At 54.7% G+C, this 15,786-nt stretch overlaps 1 protein-coding gene across 7 annotated transcripts in view; it reads right to left on the reverse strand.

Moving 5' to 3' along the window:
* Positions 1-1,007: 1,007 nt before the first annotated feature.
* Positions 1,008-15,786, reverse strand: part of RANBP3 (RAN binding protein 3) — a 55,242-nt gene continuing 40,463 nt past the window's right edge. For 4 of the 7 annotated variants that reach the window (XM_037165373.2, XM_037165371.2, XM_037165369.2 and 1 more), the window contains 12 exons: positions 13,415-13,480; positions 12,419-12,511; positions 11,335-11,453; positions 10,120-10,239; positions 8,236-8,339; positions 7,802-7,880; positions 6,582-6,684; positions 5,926-6,050; positions 4,234-4,354; positions 1,981-2,123; positions 1,502-1,685; positions 1,008-1,334 (listed from right to left, as the gene is read on the reverse strand). In XM_037165373.2, coding sequence (XP_037021268.2) covers positions 1,291-1,334; positions 1,502-1,685; positions 1,981-2,123; positions 4,234-4,354; positions 5,926-6,050; positions 6,582-6,684; positions 7,802-7,880; positions 8,236-8,339; positions 10,120-10,239; positions 11,335-11,453; positions 12,419-12,511; positions 13,415-13,480 — 1,301 coding nt within the window. In that variant the 3' untranslated portion in view covers positions 1,008-1,290. The remainder of the gene's footprint in view (positions 1,335-1,501; positions 1,686-1,980; positions 2,124-4,233; positions 4,355-5,925; positions 6,051-6,581; positions 6,685-7,801; positions 7,881-8,235; positions 8,340-10,119; positions 10,240-11,334; positions 11,454-12,418; positions 12,512-13,414; positions 13,481-15,786) is intronic. The other 3 variants (XM_037165375.2, XM_037165372.2, XM_037165370.2) reach the window with 1 other exon arrangement.

Here is a 15,786-nt window from a genome sequence, read left to right on the forward strand (position 1 = left end):
GCCACACACGGCTGACCCAAGGTTTTGGTGGCACAGCTATGGAAACTAAGCCTTCTCCCTCCCCATGAGGGTGGGGCTGGGCAATTTCTTCTGCAACCCCTCAGGGCCCTGTGTACAGGGAGGGACCCTCTCTGCAGGCAGGCAGTGCCCAGCCAGGCTCTCAGCCCTGCTCTGGGGCGGGGGCACAGTACCTGCTCCTGTGTGTGCTGGGACAGTGGCCTGTTGTCTGGAGCCGGGCCCCGCCCCTCCTCAAGAAGGTGCTGCTAGGGACTTCCTCTGCCTGTCACGGAGGACCCAAGCCCTGGACGTCTTGGGTGCGGTGATGTCCAGGGCTGGGAAAGAAATGGCCAACAGCAGGAGGCAGGTGTTTGCCCAGGTGCCTGATGATGGGTGACCCACATGACGGGGACAAGCAGGAGGGGAGGGGTGCTGACGGCTTCGTCATCAGCGCCCATGGGAAACAGTGGCCTTGCCATCAGGTCCCCCATTCTGGAAGACACCCTATGCCCAGGGACGCCTCCACACCAAAACGTCACCCTTGGGCCCACTGCAGTGGGTGTGAGAGGACCCAGGAAATCAGCCCCTCGTGCCCTCGCAGATCCAGTGGCCCTTTTCTAGATAAGTTCTCTCCAGGCATGACGCCTGCCCCATGAACCCCATGCCACCCTGGAGGAACCCCAGGTGAGGTGCAAGGGGGGGCCTCTCCTCCCAGCTCCTCGGTGAGGCCCCAGCACACAAGCCGTTACCACGGGGAGAGCCAGGTGCTGGAGCCGCGCCTGCTCAACACATGGGAGCACCGTAACCTAAGAGACAAAGCCTTGAGGGAGGGGGATTCAAAATACACACCCCAAACTGGAAGGGGGGAAACGAGATCAAAATAGCAGGACGTCCAGCAGAGCCAGTGTTTACACTTGTGGGGACAGACCTGGTGGCTGGGCAGGTGGCAGGAACCCACAGGTGTGGTGGCGGCAGGAGAGGGGTGAAGAAACCAGGCGTCCCAGTCCCAGTGAGAAGCCGTGACAAGTCTTAATGTGCCATTTCAATTCAAAGGGGGGAGGGAAGAAATGTTCTTTTTGTTTTGCTCATCAATATGATGAGGTCTCGTGTCCCAAACCGCGCTCAGGCAGTTCCCAAGTCTGCTTCTGAACGGGCCGTGCGGATCCGGACTGTGGCCGACCCATCAGGGAGTGTGGTTCCCAAGTCCCGCGCCTCAACACTGCCAGGGAGGGGCGGGCGGGCGGGTGGACAGACGGACAAAGCAGCAGGCTCCCGGGCGGCCAGCTCCCGGCGCTATGTGCTCCCAGCCGTCTGCCCGTCCCCTTCGTCACCAGCACCTGTGGGAAGCAGTGGCCTTGCCATCAGGTCCCCACTCTGGAAGGCACCCCCACCCCCCAGGGTCAGGTCTCCACACCAAGGTGTCACCCACGGTCAGTGGCAATGGGTGACGGGATTTAGGAAACCAGCCACCTCATGCCCTTCAGAGCAGGGACTGCTGGCTCACCGCCTCCTGTGGCCCCCGATGGAGCCAGGACATCGTCATCGTCACTGTCATCCTCGTTGGATGGGGCTGCACCAGGTTCGGGGGCAGGTGTTCTGGCCTCCTGTTCCTGTTCCACACGGCTGCGCAGGGCCAGGATGCGGTGGTGCAGGGCTGCATACAGCTGGCCCGTGTCTTTGGAGCTGGCCTGGTGGGGCCCGGTGGGTGGAGGAAGTGCTGGTTACAAGGCCTCATGGGGAGACCCCCTGGGGCTCTCCTCAACCTGGGGACCACAGCCCAAAGCTTCCACAGCCCAGGGGCATACCCAGAGGCTTCCCTGCTTCCTCCCTGGCCCATGCCCTCAGGGCAGTGCTGAGTGCTCCCCTGCAGAGGGGCGCCCATCCATCCAGCCCTGTAGTGACTGCATGTGACGGGGGTTGCCTTCCTGTGGTGGCTCGGCATCGCTGCCCCACTCTGGGCAGCCCAGCCTGCAGGCAGCTCACCGAGATCAGGAAGACCTTCACGCCCTGGTCCTCGGTGTCCATGGCTGTGATGCGAATGCTCTTCTCACTGGCCTTGTCGATCTGCATCTGGGCCCACAGCTTGGTGTTGAGGATCAACCGCAGACTACCCTGGGTCCGCATCACTGCAACCAACAAGGCCACTCAGCCCTGGTCCCCAAGCCCCACCCAAAAGCCAGCTAGAACAGACACAACTTGGAAGGAAAGCAAACCCCAAGGGCAAAATCCCACACTTCTCAACCAAGGTCCACAAAAACCACCCACCTGTCCACTGAGCTACAGCCACCCACATGCTGGGGTTGGCCGGGTGCCACAACCTGGCTTCCCGGGCCCAGAACCACTAAGGCCACTGGTGGGGTCAGAGCCCACGTGTAAGAGTGTTTTGTTGGTTCACACGTCATGTGTCAGGACGGCAGCTCCCTTGTGGAAGGGGGTGATCAGGCAGAAGCAGGAGGCAAACTACAAGGAGGCAGAGCCAGACAGGGACATTCCCAGGCTGCACATCGGGGACACTCACACTTTATGTGACACGTGTCACACAGAAGTCGATGCCCCCTCACAGGCCAAGTCCAAGCCCCTGCCCTGTGGAGACCTCCCTGACCAGTGTGGCTCGGTTGGTTGGGCACTGTCCCACAGAGCAAAATGATTCGATTCCTGGTCAGGGTGCACGTGAGAGGCAACCTACAAGTGTTTCTCCAATCCACGTTTCTCTCCCTTTCTTTCCCCTTCCTTCCCCCCTCTAAAACCTTAAGAAAATATGGTTGAGGCCACAGTGTGCTCAGAGCTTCCAACGGGAAGGAGATAAACAGAATGAGGGAAGCATATGGCAGAGAAAAACCTGGGCACAGACCTTCCCTCTCTGGATGGACACGTGACACTCCCAGTTCTAACCGTATCAAGTCCAAGGCCACAGTCAACCTGCTCGCTTGTCAGAGCCCTCCCAGCCCACCCATGCCCTCACCCCATGGACATGGGTGACCCTTGCCTGCCTGCCAGCCCAGCTTTCCCCATTGGAACAGGCCTGGAGAGGATTAGCTGTCATGCCACTCTGGGCCATGGAGGGCCACACAGGACAGGGAGCAGCTTGGGGAGCCCTGTGGGGTCCTGGGCCCCTGCTGACTGCGTCCTCTGAGCCCATCTTGCAAGCCCGAAGTGCCCACCTCTGAGGCAGCAGAGCAATTTAGACGGGCTTGGAGGGAAGGGCTGTGACAAGCATCAAAGCCTGGGGGCGTGGAGGGGGGTGAAAGGAAAGGGTGCCCGGGGTGGATCTCAGCGAGGGAGGCGAGGGCGTGATGCAACAGAGCGGGCCCCAGGCTGCAGCCCGAGGAGGCGGGTGCTGAGCGGTGGGGCTGGAAACACTGTGCTCTCTCCGTCCACACACACTCGAACATTTCCCTAAGAAAAACGGAAAAGAGACGTCCACGGGGGAAGAGAATGGCGCCCAAACAGAAGGGCCTTCTTCATCCCTGTTCCAATCTTGGGGTCCCTCCTACAAGGATGCAATGTGAGCTACTGCTGGGCCTGAAACTGCTGTCTCTGTAAGGGCCAGAGGACGATTTTAGTTTCGGAAGATTACACACACACACACACACACACACACACACACACACACACACTTCTGCAACCAGCATACTGCTGGGAATAAAATTCATGAAGAGACAGCCCCACAGCATCATTCCTGACAGAAAAATCAGGGACAAGCTGCATGTCCATCACTGGGAAACATAACACACACTCACTGTCAACAGACATGTTACTGTAACAATTTCCCAAACAGTCGCGGTTTTAAGACAGATTTACTGACACGGCAACGTGCCCACCACACAGCGAGCGGAAAGAGCAGAGTACAAAGTCACCCCATTTCCCTAAAGAAGGACCACAGAGCAGGAGTGGACTGCCACAGCACTGTTGGTAGAGAATTCTCTCTTTATAAAGACACTGCTGTTGATGTTCAATTTCTTTTCCCATTCTACCATAAAACAGTGGGCACTTTCATGATCAGAAAATAAATGTAAAAATTGCTACGTACTTTTATCCACTTTCAAACCCAGAAAGTGGCAGAGCTGGCGGCTGGATCCTCTGGGTCAGACCTGAGTGTGGATACTGGGGGCTCTCCCGTGGGGACCCGCTTTCCTGCTCCTTGGGTTGAGGGGTCGATTTGGGGCCTCGTCCTCCACCACCGTGGGAGCTCTGCACCAGTCCAGCCCCCTGCCCCAGGGGCCCACCATGGCTCACCTAGTCGGGACTGCAATGTCCCATCATCAGTCGATGCCATGTCGTTGAGTCTGAGCAGCCCCCGGCCCCTCTCCACCCAGGACTGAGAGGTCTTGTCAAAGACAAACAGCTTACACTGGATCTGGAACACAGGGCGTCCCTCTGGGTGAGCGGGGCCCTGGCTGGAGGGAGCCATTGCCGAGAGGCTCCTGGGAGCCTCCATCTAAATCCCGTGAATTACCTGGGTCACTACACTACACCCTGGGGCACACATTGGGCACTTGGCCAGTTTTCAGTTCTGCCCTCCAACTAGAGTGGATTTTACACTTTTAGAGGGAGGGCTATTTAAAAAATTAAGGAAATGCAACCCAGAACCCACACAAGGAGAAACTTCACAGTCATTGGGATGGCTACAAGCAAATGGACAGATGGTAACAGGTATTGGAGAGGACGGGGAGAAGTCAGATGCCTCATGAACTGCTGGCAGCTGCCACGGGAAGCAGTTCCACGAGTGCTGAACACGGCGTGGCAACACGGCCAACAATGCCACTCCTGAGTGCCCACCGGCAGCAATGAGCAGCCGTTTGCACAAGAACTCGCACATAAATGTTTAGAGCGGCAGGATTCTATCACAGCTAAAACGTGGAACAACCCAAGTGCCTGCCAACACAGAGGAATATTCCTCGGCCGTGAAAAGGAACAGAGCATCGACTCACACTACAACGTGGGTAGCCCTTAAAAACACGGTGCTCGGTGAGAGAAGCCACGGTGTGTGACTCCTTTTATGAAAACGTCTAGAACGGAAACTCACACAGACAGGAAGTAGATTCTTGGTTGTCAGGGGTTGGGGGAGCGGGATGGGGAGTGATTGTTAATGGGTACAAAGTGTCTTTTGGGGGGACAAAAATGTTCTAAATTAGAAAAACAACAAAAGAAAAAATATTCTAAATTAGATAGTAGTGACAGTTGCACATCTTTTTAAATATACTAAAAACCACAGAATCGTATACTTTAAAAGGGTAACTTTCTTAGTATGTGCATTATGTTTCAATAAACTGTTATATTTAAAAAAAAAAGAATACTAACAGACTATAGGTGGTCCTTTATAGAAAAAGTTTGCAGATCATCATGTCAATCTCTTTTAACACACAGAGATTAAAAACCAGTGCTGACGGGCACTTCTTTAAGTGCCATTAAAACCCGCATTAAAAGCTCCTCTATCTATATACATGAGGTATATAGACATGTGTGTGTGAAAAAATGAAAAGCAGACGAAAGGCACCCAGACCTGGACGTGCTGCCCAGGCCGGGGAGGAACATGGGGGAGGGGAGAGGCACGGTGAGTCTGGGCGGCATCTGTGGTTCTCCTCCTAATAAAGCAGGACAAGGTGCCAGCAGGACAATACAACTAGAGCTGTCACTCTGGACAGCAAGAGAAGTCACGACAGTCTTATAATCCCCTGAACTACCCGAATGTTTCAAAACAGAATCCTTTTGTTGGAAAACTAGGCACTATAGATCCTTAGGGCCGGTGAGCTCTTCACAAAAGCCCAACCAAGGTCCTGAAGGGGGGCACTCAGACCCCTCTGGCACTTCCACAGGAAGCCTGAGCCTTTGGGAGCTGGACCCCCAGATACACAGAGAAGCTGCGAGCTGCTGTTGGCCCTCACACGTCCACCTAAGGGCTGCGAGGCCCACCTGTGGCCACCTCACCTGTAACACGTTGCTCTCTGCCTCCTCCCCGGTGATGACTTCCACTTTTTCCAACAAACACTTCCGGGCTGTTGCCTTGGTGTAGGCAGCTGCGGACTCCGCCAGGGACTCTGCAATGTTATTAGCTAAACGACATTGACTATTTACACGGTGGGGGGTGAGTGTGTACCTCACAGGAGACAAACGGCTGGCTTGGCCTCCAGGGTGCCTGCTATCCCAGGCAGGGATGCTGGGACTTGGGAGTGGACCCTGAAATGTACCAAGTAGTTTGGCCGCAGGATCTGTAGGGAGGCCAGCGAGGAGCTGCTGGCATGGCTGTGGGTCTCCCATTTCCCATTCAGGAGGGGACAGACCCCCAAGAGGGCACTGAAGAGAAACTCCCTCTGAAGGGAGAGGGCGACAACCACCTCAACCACCCTACCCCTGAGCCACATGCAGAGCCAAGGACCTGGCTGCTTTTAGACGAGCATGTCCCCTTTTTGCTCACTGGAAACCAGTGCCTGTGGCTTTCTGGCTCTGCCCTGGCGGCTGGCTCCTGACGTTGTCCCTGTGCTGAGTTTGAGTTGGCCTCTCTGGCCCTCCCCAGCAGGGGTGTGGATGGACAGCGTCCTGTCCCTTGGCACCCTCCCCTACGAGGCAGCAGGACTGCAATGTACCTTTCTCGGGGGTGGCCTCCTGGGACGAGGACTCGGACCCAGACTCGACAGCTGAGCTTTCCCTGTTGGCATCTGAAGTGACCTCATTTAATTTGGGTGGGCTCTGCAGGAAAACGTAGGCACACAGGTAAGGGTATGTGTGAGGGGTCCTGGGGGGCCAACTTCGAAGGAACAGAGAGCCCCCAGGCCTGGCAGCAGCAGCTTTTGAAACTGCCCTGCTGGGCAGAGGGCTGCTTTCTGCCACAGCCTCTCTTTGGCAGCTTCGGGGACCCTCCCGGGCCTGGCAGGCAGCCCGCACAGCCCTTTCCCTGCCAGGTGGGCCCCGGCCTGCTCCCTGCACAGGCACCGCACAACCGTTCTCAAGCATCATTTGGTGTTGAAACCTAACAGAAAGGCGTCCTCGCAGACCTGCCTTGGTGCACAACACATGAGCTGCCTCAGGAGCCCCCAAACAGGGCTTCTTGTGGCCTGGCCGAAGGCGTGTGCAGCGGTCACCTTCCTCTGTGTGAGGTAGTTCTGTGACTATTTCATTTTAATGAAAGAAAAACAGCACTGACGCTTCAGAAAAGCAGCAGGAGCCACCTTGGTGTAATGCAGACTGAGAAAGACACAGAAAGAACTGGCTGGACCAAAAACAGTTCCTTGGCCACACTGACGACAGACCCAGTGGGACTGTGTGTACCTGACTAGGGGAAAAGGGGCCGAGGGAAGGGGCACATGGACAATGCCAAAACCCAGCCCTGGCCATGGTGTGTATGCAGAGAACATGGCACACAGGGTCCCTCCGAGGCCACTGTATCCACCCCTCACACTCTGGGCTGCAGCCTCCCCCCAACATCAGGTGGGACTGACCACCCTTGGACCCAGAAACAGCTCAGGGCTCCAGCAGCATGTGGCTAAAGGCTGAGGTTCTGACGGCTGCCACTGCCCGAGCCCCAGTGGGAAGAAGCTCGGCCTGGGGCCAGGAAAACCTGTCTCAGGGTGAGGAAAGACAGGAAGTAGGACACCAGCTCTGAGAGAGCAGATAACTCGCCCCGCCCTTGCTTTTAGCCGAGTCTGAGCTGGGTCTCCTTTCTCCTACTTACAACTGAAATCACCCTAATTTTCCAAGAGAAGAAGTAGTAGCCACACTCATGTCCCTTTGACCTGAATGGGGGAAGGGGGTGGCTCTAAAAGCCTTCTGGGTCCCAGGAAGAACAGTCCCTGCAGGGGCCACTCACCAATACTCGCTCACTCATGTTCTGGCCAAATATGAACTTGTTGCTGGTGGCATCGGCACTGTTGTTTGAGTTCTCTAAACTGAAGAGAAGATGGGCTGTGAATCGGGTGGAACCCGGTGGGTAACAAAAGGCAGCTGGGCTGCCACCAGCCCACTGGGCTCTGCTTGGGGCACCAGGTCCAGGTGATAAGGGTCACTCTGAGGGCTGGGCTGGACAACCTCACAAAACTTTGCCTGTCCAGCAAAGCCCACTGTTTTGGCCCCTCCGGAGCTGTGCCAAGTGAAAAAAAAAAAAGGAAAGGGCTGGAGGACAACTGGGATTCCGGAAGATTCTGCCCCCTCTGGGGGTCTGAGTTGGGAAGGATGACGGACCTGGGCCCCTCTGCGGCTGAGGCTCACTCCACACAGCACGGGGTGCAGGGCCGAGACATATACCTGGAGCTGATGTACTGAAGAAAATAGTTGGTTGCGGCTGGCGTGTCTGAACTGGGGTGTCCGGCATGTTCCGTGTCAGCTGTTTCGGTGTTCTCATTTATCAGCTGGGGGGCAGAAACACCGCGCTCAGGAGCGGCGCGTTCCGGCCCCTGCAGCAGCCTGGCCTGGCCGCACGGCCGCCCAGCCATGCAGCGCAGCCGCCCCCACACAGACCCCACCAGATGTGCTAGGCGGTTTGTGGGTGCACACAGTCAATGCCACAGCCCTTGGCCTTTAATGGTTGAGGTATAAAACAATTCATAAAGTGTTAGGGAGCTTTTTCTACCTTGTTAAAAAAATACAAAAACACACTCAGGCTGGCATCTTGTTAGCATTTTCATCAATACTTCTACACCGAGATCACAGAAGGCTTATAAATCTGCTGTATTAAAGGGTTTACTATGAACATAAAAAAGCGCTGTTTCCTGAGGGCTGCTTTGATGCCAGCTGCCGCCACATCTGCTCCCTCGCACAGGTGACCTGACACACTGCTCCCGGGAACCTGTCGGGTGGCAGGATGGACCTGGGCCTGAGAGCAACGGAGCACAGACGCGGTGCAGCTGGGAGACCGTGGCCTAGAGTCACCCTCTGGGAGGGGCTGGGACGTGACCAGGCTCTCAGAGACCACGTGAGCCCTGGACCTCCAGGAGACACTGCCCCGGCCCCGACATCCAGGCGGCGCACCTGAGAAGCAGACTTGACCTGAGGTCTGGCCAGGTGCCGCCCCGAGTGCTGGTGGGTGTCAAGGCCCTCCCTTCACTTCTGTCCTCTTCCCTGGAGGAAGCAGTCCCCCAAGGGACTCATTGTTTTGGCTCCAGTCAGGTGACGGCAACACCTGTTTCTGTCTCCTGGGGCACCTGTGCCTCTCCTGGACAGTGCTATCACATGACAATGCAGACGCTGCGACCCGCTGTTCTCTGTGGTGGTGACTTCTGTCTCCTCATTTCAGGGAGTCTTAACCTCAGCATCACCGACACTGGGGCTGGATCGTCCCGGGCACTGTGGGGTGTTGCCCAGCACCCCTGGCCCCCATCCAGTCGGTGCCAGGAGTGCCGACCACAGATGTCCCCAGACATGGCCTCTCAGTCCTCTAAAGGTGAGCTGCTGGGAATGGCACAGCCCATCCCTGTGGCTGCGAGAGGTGGTGCCGCCCGCTCTGGTCTTTCTGGGGCACTAGCAGCATGTGGGGAGCAGAGCTGAGACTCTTGCCACTGCCAGACACCCTCTGCCCCGACTCAGGCCCCACACTGGACCCACCTGCCTAGGGGCGGCCAGGAGGTGACAGACACGGCTGCTCCCATGGGAGCAAAAACAGTACTTCCTACCTGCCCTGCTTTAGAAAAAAAGGTGATGGTTCTCAGCCAGGAGAGATGTGATCCCGTGGAAAACCCTCGGCACTATGTGGGGACATGCGTGGTGGTCACCACTGGGAGGCTACACTAGAGGGTGGGGGCCCGGATGCTGCGCGACAGCCCGCAGTGCCGGGCAGGGCAGGCGCCCAGCTACCAGGCACAACTCAGTCTGACTGCTGCTAGTGCCGACACAGAAAGCCCTGAAGGAAACAAACCTCTCGCACGGGCTGCCTCTCTGTGCCCTGCCGCCAGGAGCCACTGCTGAGTCCCACTCAGAGGGGAGGGGGTGTGGGCAGCCTGGGTGCCTGAGCAGAGGAGAGCGGGAAGGACGCAGGACAAGCAGCTAGCGGCTGCGCTGTGAGTCACAGGACCACCCACACCCCGCTCTGTCTGCCCCATCCTTAAGAAGCAAACTCCTGGTGCTGAACCTGGGGGAGGCATAAAAAGATCAACGCTTGGGCTCAATAGCTCGCCCAGCCCCCCAAGCGCGTACCTTAACTCTGTCCCGCAAGTTCTGCCCAAACACAAATGCTTGCTGTGCGGCGTGCTCTTTCTTCTCACAGCTGTCCTCCTCGGAAGGACTGCTGGACTCATTCCCCTGGGGCTCCTTCTCCTAGTTAAACAAAACAACCACAGCTGAAAAGAAGGGACACACTGCCTCGATGAGCATGCTGAGCCACCTTACTGCCGCAGTGCCTGTCCTTTGGTGAAGGTCCCTAGGCTGAGGGACATCTGAGGTGGGGCTAGAACCAAAAGGAAGAGTGAGGCAGGCAGACCCCAGGACTGGACAGGGTGAGCTCTCAGCAGCTGGGAACCCGGGGGCACAGGACAGCTGGGCCGCTTCTGGATCTCCCTCCAGCATGGAGCTGTGCAGCTGACTGCCCACCCTAAACCCAGCTACCAAAGTTTCCAAGAAGCGTATGTTACAGAAACAACTTTGAGTTCCCATTCTCCTAACTGGTTTGAAGGTGGGGGGCTCAAGGAGGTTTCAAAATGAAATTGTAGATGATTTTTCACCGTCTGAGCCTGAACATCTACAGTGGGGTGGGGCTGGGCACGGAGGAGGCAGAAGAAAGAGAACCTTCAGCAGCAACTTATCTGCCGAGGTTGCTGGAGTGCAAAGACCGCGGCCGCAGGCTGACTTGTGCACGAGGCCTGGCGCGGTGCTGCAAACCAGGTCCCGAGTCTGTTTCTGCCAGCCCCAAGAGCGGTGCTTCACGAACGCCTGTTTCCCAGCTGCTCTGCAGCACTTCTGGAAACCGACGTGTCTGGCCTCTGTAATTTCAGAACCCTGAAGGACTGTTTTGTAAAAAGAAATAATTTCTGAGCCTACTTTGATCAGAAAGGGCACACCTGTATGCATCCCCAGAGTTGCTGGGGTGTGGAAACGAGGAGGAGAGACACTGCCCGCATGAAACGGTGCAAGGCCCCCGTTAATGAAAGCCGTCCTCCCAGACGCTACCTGGGACACGTGGAAGGACATGCTAGCCTCGGGCAGTGCAGACTGTGGCAGAGCTGTGCTCATGGCACCTTTCTCTCAGGACCAGGGGGACCCCCCCAGCAGACTCTTGGTGTTGATGCCGCTGAGCAAACCCAGAAGCCCAAACACAGAACACTGGCACTGCTCAGAGCAGGAGACGGTTTACGTGCTCGGCAAGGCCCGAGGGGTTGCTTGTGAGGTGTGTTCCCTGTCGGAGCACAGACGAACCTCAGGGGCTGGCGCCTCATCGGGCGGACTTCTCCGTGTGGGGATGCTGGGTGATGTTGACGTCGTGGTTCCTGTGCAGTCTGCTGGGACACTGAGCCCGTTTGTGCTGCTGGTTGGGACTGCGGGGACAAAAGGACAGGGGGAGACCCGTGGAGTCGGTGCTGCATCACCTCTTGTGCTTCCTTCTGCCCCCATTTGGACCAACAGCATAAAGGACCTGGCACACCACTGAAAGCAACACATTCTTAGATTAAAATAAAACCCAAACTAAAACCACACAGACGTGGGGATATCTTATTGCTTATTCTATAAAGAACTGTGTGACTTTTCAGTGTATTTAGAAGCAATACTAATGAAGGGGGGGTGGTAGAGAGAAAAAGAACAAATACTAAGGGAATGATTATGAGTTTTATAAAACAAATTTTACAAATAACATCCTCATTCTGTGCATTTTTTCCTTTAAACAACCGAGATTACATGACACGTACAGCTTTAAATCTGGCTTTGACTGAGCACTATATAAACTTCCCCTGGAATTAAACGCTCTTCAGAAGCACGCCATGTCCCTCAAGTGGGACACTGTGTTGCAGCTGCTGAAGAGTTCCTGAATCACAGGGACGGATCAGGAGGAAGACAAGAAGAGCTCATGCACACGAGGAAAAGTTAGGATTAACTGAAAACCACCGCCTGTGCGGATGCAATGGAAATATGGTTTAAAAGTCATGTCTCAAGATTGGCGAGTGAAATGAAAATGCACGTGAAAGCCACCCTTTCAGTTTTGGAGACTGCAGGGCTGAGCTCTGCCTGTGCACAGTAGGGGCAGACCTGCAGCGGTCGGGGAGTGGAGGCAGCGTTTAGAAGGCTGGTGCGTGTACACGGTAATGTTTGCACCAGCGGGCAGGCTCAGCCTTCTGTCTTTCCCGGGTTCCCCGGGGACATCAAGGGTTGGTTTCCCAGTGCTCTCTTTATTTCTATGTGCATTTGGCAGATATGAGCAAAGTCACCTGTGTGGCTGTCCCAGGCACGACTTCTGAAATGCTCTACTCTGCCACGCGAGCCTGGGCACCAGGGCTGCGTTTCTTACCGGCCTGCGAGATTGCCTTTGGCTGTGGGGCTTGTAGCACTGCCGGACGAAGCACGCTCCGCTGCTGCTCCTTGGGCTTCTGGCTTGGCAGACCTGGGAACAGAGGATGGTTTGCCCAGGGCCCTTGGACCTCTCAGGCAGAAATGCAATACCTCAGGCTCTCAAGCACTTTCCAGGACAAATTAAACCCAGCAATCCATTTCATGGCCCTTACAGGTTACACTCTATAGGAAAGCACGTTTTCTAAAAAAAAAAAAATAAATAAAAAATAAAAAAAAGAGGGTATTTTCTTTACAACTGGACATGCAAAGTCTGGCTATTGTTATTTTTATATGTGATTAAACGGCACTCCCAGGTAACTGATCATGCCTGTGAATTAATGCAGTGAGTACAGTAATGCTTTGGGAAAGCCAAGGAACACTTGGGCTCAAGGGTCAAGCACAGATGTGAGGGGAAAGAAGTGAAGCCAGGTGACACTCCAGTTTAGGATGCTGCTTGGCGATTACAGAAAGACACCCTTTGCACCTACTGTTTGAAAATGCCACACTGAGAAAACACTTCTGCCAAACATGGCTTGGGCAAGGACTGTGAAAGAATGTTTCGGCCTTCCCTGGGCCCCACTCACCAGCAGCGTGCCACTGGATGGAGGCCACTCTGCTAATCGGCACCAATGCCAGGGCATGCTGGGGCTAGAATGCTCTGGAGAGACAGCCTGAACCAACTGAGCTATCACTGGGCACAGAGCCCAAACTCCCAGACCAAGCCAAGCCCGTTCCCTTGCCATCTGCACTTCAGGGCAGTGAAGGGTTCACAGGTGGGAGAAGCTCCCTGGTCTGACAGGCTCTTTAAAGTGGCTTTCCAGAGCCCAAGTGTCAGGTAACAGCCCAGAGAGCGCTGGTAGGGCTGCCTTAGGCAGCTGTGCAAACAGACGCTGCACAGAGGCCTGGAAGGATATGAGAACCGTTCCACTCCCCACCAAGGCGGGTGGGCACCTACCTGCGCTGGGTGCCTGGCCATGGATCAGTGTTGGTGGCTTCAACCGGAACCCACTGCTCTTTTCCTCTACAAGCACAAGATAAAAGATAAAAGCAGGCCTGTCTGGGGTGGAGTGGCAAGAATGGGAGAGAGCAGGGGCAGGAGAGGGCCGTGGTCTGGGCCCCAGTGGCCGTGGGCCTGGAGAACCAGGGAAAGAATTCCGAACTGAAACAGAAATGCAGAAATCCTGTCTAACCACCAAGGCTGCAAGGCAACCAGGGTGAGGTGGCAGGGGGCTGTGGGAAGTGTGGTTCGGGGCCAAATGCTATGGAAGACCAGGGGGTGTCAGGGATGCCAAACACAGGTGAGGGCGACCACTCCACTAAGGAGCCCTTCCACTGGAGGGTGAGTACAAGACTGGTTAACCCATGGACCACCTCACCCAGAGGTCTGCTAGGAAGAGCTTGAATGCCATGCTGTACTTGCAGGCCCTGGAGAATGTCATAGGGCCACCAAATAAAGATCTCCAGGGACCCATCTCCCTTTCCCAGAGGATTTGTCAGGGATGTGTCTCTAATTAGGAGAGGTCTATGTACGACCAGCAGATGTCTAGGAAATGAGACAGGTTTTCTGTGGCAAGAGATCAAGGGTGGCAGACAGCAGGCTGGCTCTCTTTCCAGATGTGCCTGCAGAGCTTTGCCTTGCTGCTTAGTGAGAGCGCCGGAAGGCCCAGGAGAGGGCGGCAGGACTGCTCATCCCTGTCACGGGTGAGCAGGCGGGTCCTCCCCCAGGACTAGATTTCAGGCTGACAAACAGAGGGGTTCCTAGGACATTCAAAGTCTGGTTTCTGCTCAGTCATGTGTCCACAGATCCCTTAGCCCATATACCTTGGTGACTCTGACCATCTCAGAAGGGGACGGGGTGGAGGGGACAGTTTAATGCAATCTTTGGTGGAAAGGATCAGCACCCAAAAAGCCCTGTGGCCCAAACAGGCCCAGGTCTGTGCCTGTGGAAGCAGGGGATGGCAGCATTTTGGGTCACCAGAGGGAGCCCTGCTTTTGTGCTAAGGTACAACCCGCGAAAAATAAACCTTTATCAGGTTGCAGGGAACAAGATCACACAAAAATCAGTCGTGCGTTTCTATACACTGGCAATAATGAGCCAAAAATGAACTCAAGAAAACAATTCCATTTGCAGTAGCACAAAAGGAAATAACGTACTTGAGAATAAATTTAACAAAAGAAAACTATAAAACATTGGAAGAAAGTAAAGACTTAAAATAAATGGAAAGATACCTCAAAATATCACACAGTATATATTTTCATTTGTGTGAAATGTCCAGAACAGACAAACCCAGAGACACAAAGTGGGTTCATGGTGCCAGGAGCTGGGGAAGGTGGAATGGGGAGTGACCACTAAGAAATATGGGGTTTCTTTGAGAGCTGATTAAAATGTCCTAAAATTAATTATGGCCAAAGCTGCACAACTCTGTGGACACACTAAAAACAAACCAACTGTGCACTAAAATGACAACATAAATGCTTGGTCCATTCCTACCAGACTTCTAGGTAGGAAACAAAACCCAATCAGAATTCCGGATGAAACAGAAGGGCCCGGTTTCTGCTGTCTACACGCTGGTGAGCCAAGCTGCTCCTCGGCAAAAATGGGATTATGGGAACTCTCACTGCTACTTAGTAAAAAGGGTCGAGGCTCTGGCCCAGTAGCTCAGTTGGTTAGAGCATCGTCCCAATACATCAAGGTTGCAGGTTCAATCCCTGGGCAGCACATGTACAAGAATCAACCAATGAAAGCATCAAAAAGCGGAACAATGAGTCGTTTTCTCTCTTTCTAAAAATAAATAAGTAAATAATTTAAAAACATTTTAAAAAATTAAAACAAAAACAAGTGGAGCCTGCAGACTTCTAAGGGCCTGTGTTTGTGTGCTGATGTCTCTCCCATGACAGTCTAGGTCACAAAAACCACACTCGGGAGAATCAGACAAACAGGACACAGGGGAAAACACGCTGCCAGGTGTTCCTTTTTAGAAGGAAAATAAATACTGAGTTACATTTTCAAAGCTTACAGCAGAGGGTGTGAAACTCATTTTCACGGGGGGGGGTGGTGGTGGTGGTGGTGGTGGTGGTGGTGGTGGTGGTGGTGGTGGTGGTGGTGGGGTGGGGGTGGGGGGGTGGTGGCGCTCATCAGCCTCGCAGTTGCCTTCAAAGGGCTGAGTGTAATTTCAACTCCTTAACAGTTAAGGAGTAGTTACATTTATACAGCCCTAAAACTATTTCAGCTCTTTGAAGGCAACCATGAGGCTGATGTAGCCCCCAGTGAAAACGAGTTTGACACCCCTGGCTTAGAGTTATTCAGAAGATGATTGGCAATTTAAA

This window comes from Artibeus jamaicensis, unplaced genomic scaffold, assembly GCF_021234435.1.
Source record: "Artibeus jamaicensis isolate MK-2021 breed Jamaican fruit bat unplaced genomic scaffold, CSHL_Jam_final scaffold_537, whole genome shotgun sequence".
Lineage (NCBI taxonomy): Eukaryota > Metazoa > Chordata > Mammalia > Chiroptera > Phyllostomidae > Artibeus > Artibeus jamaicensis.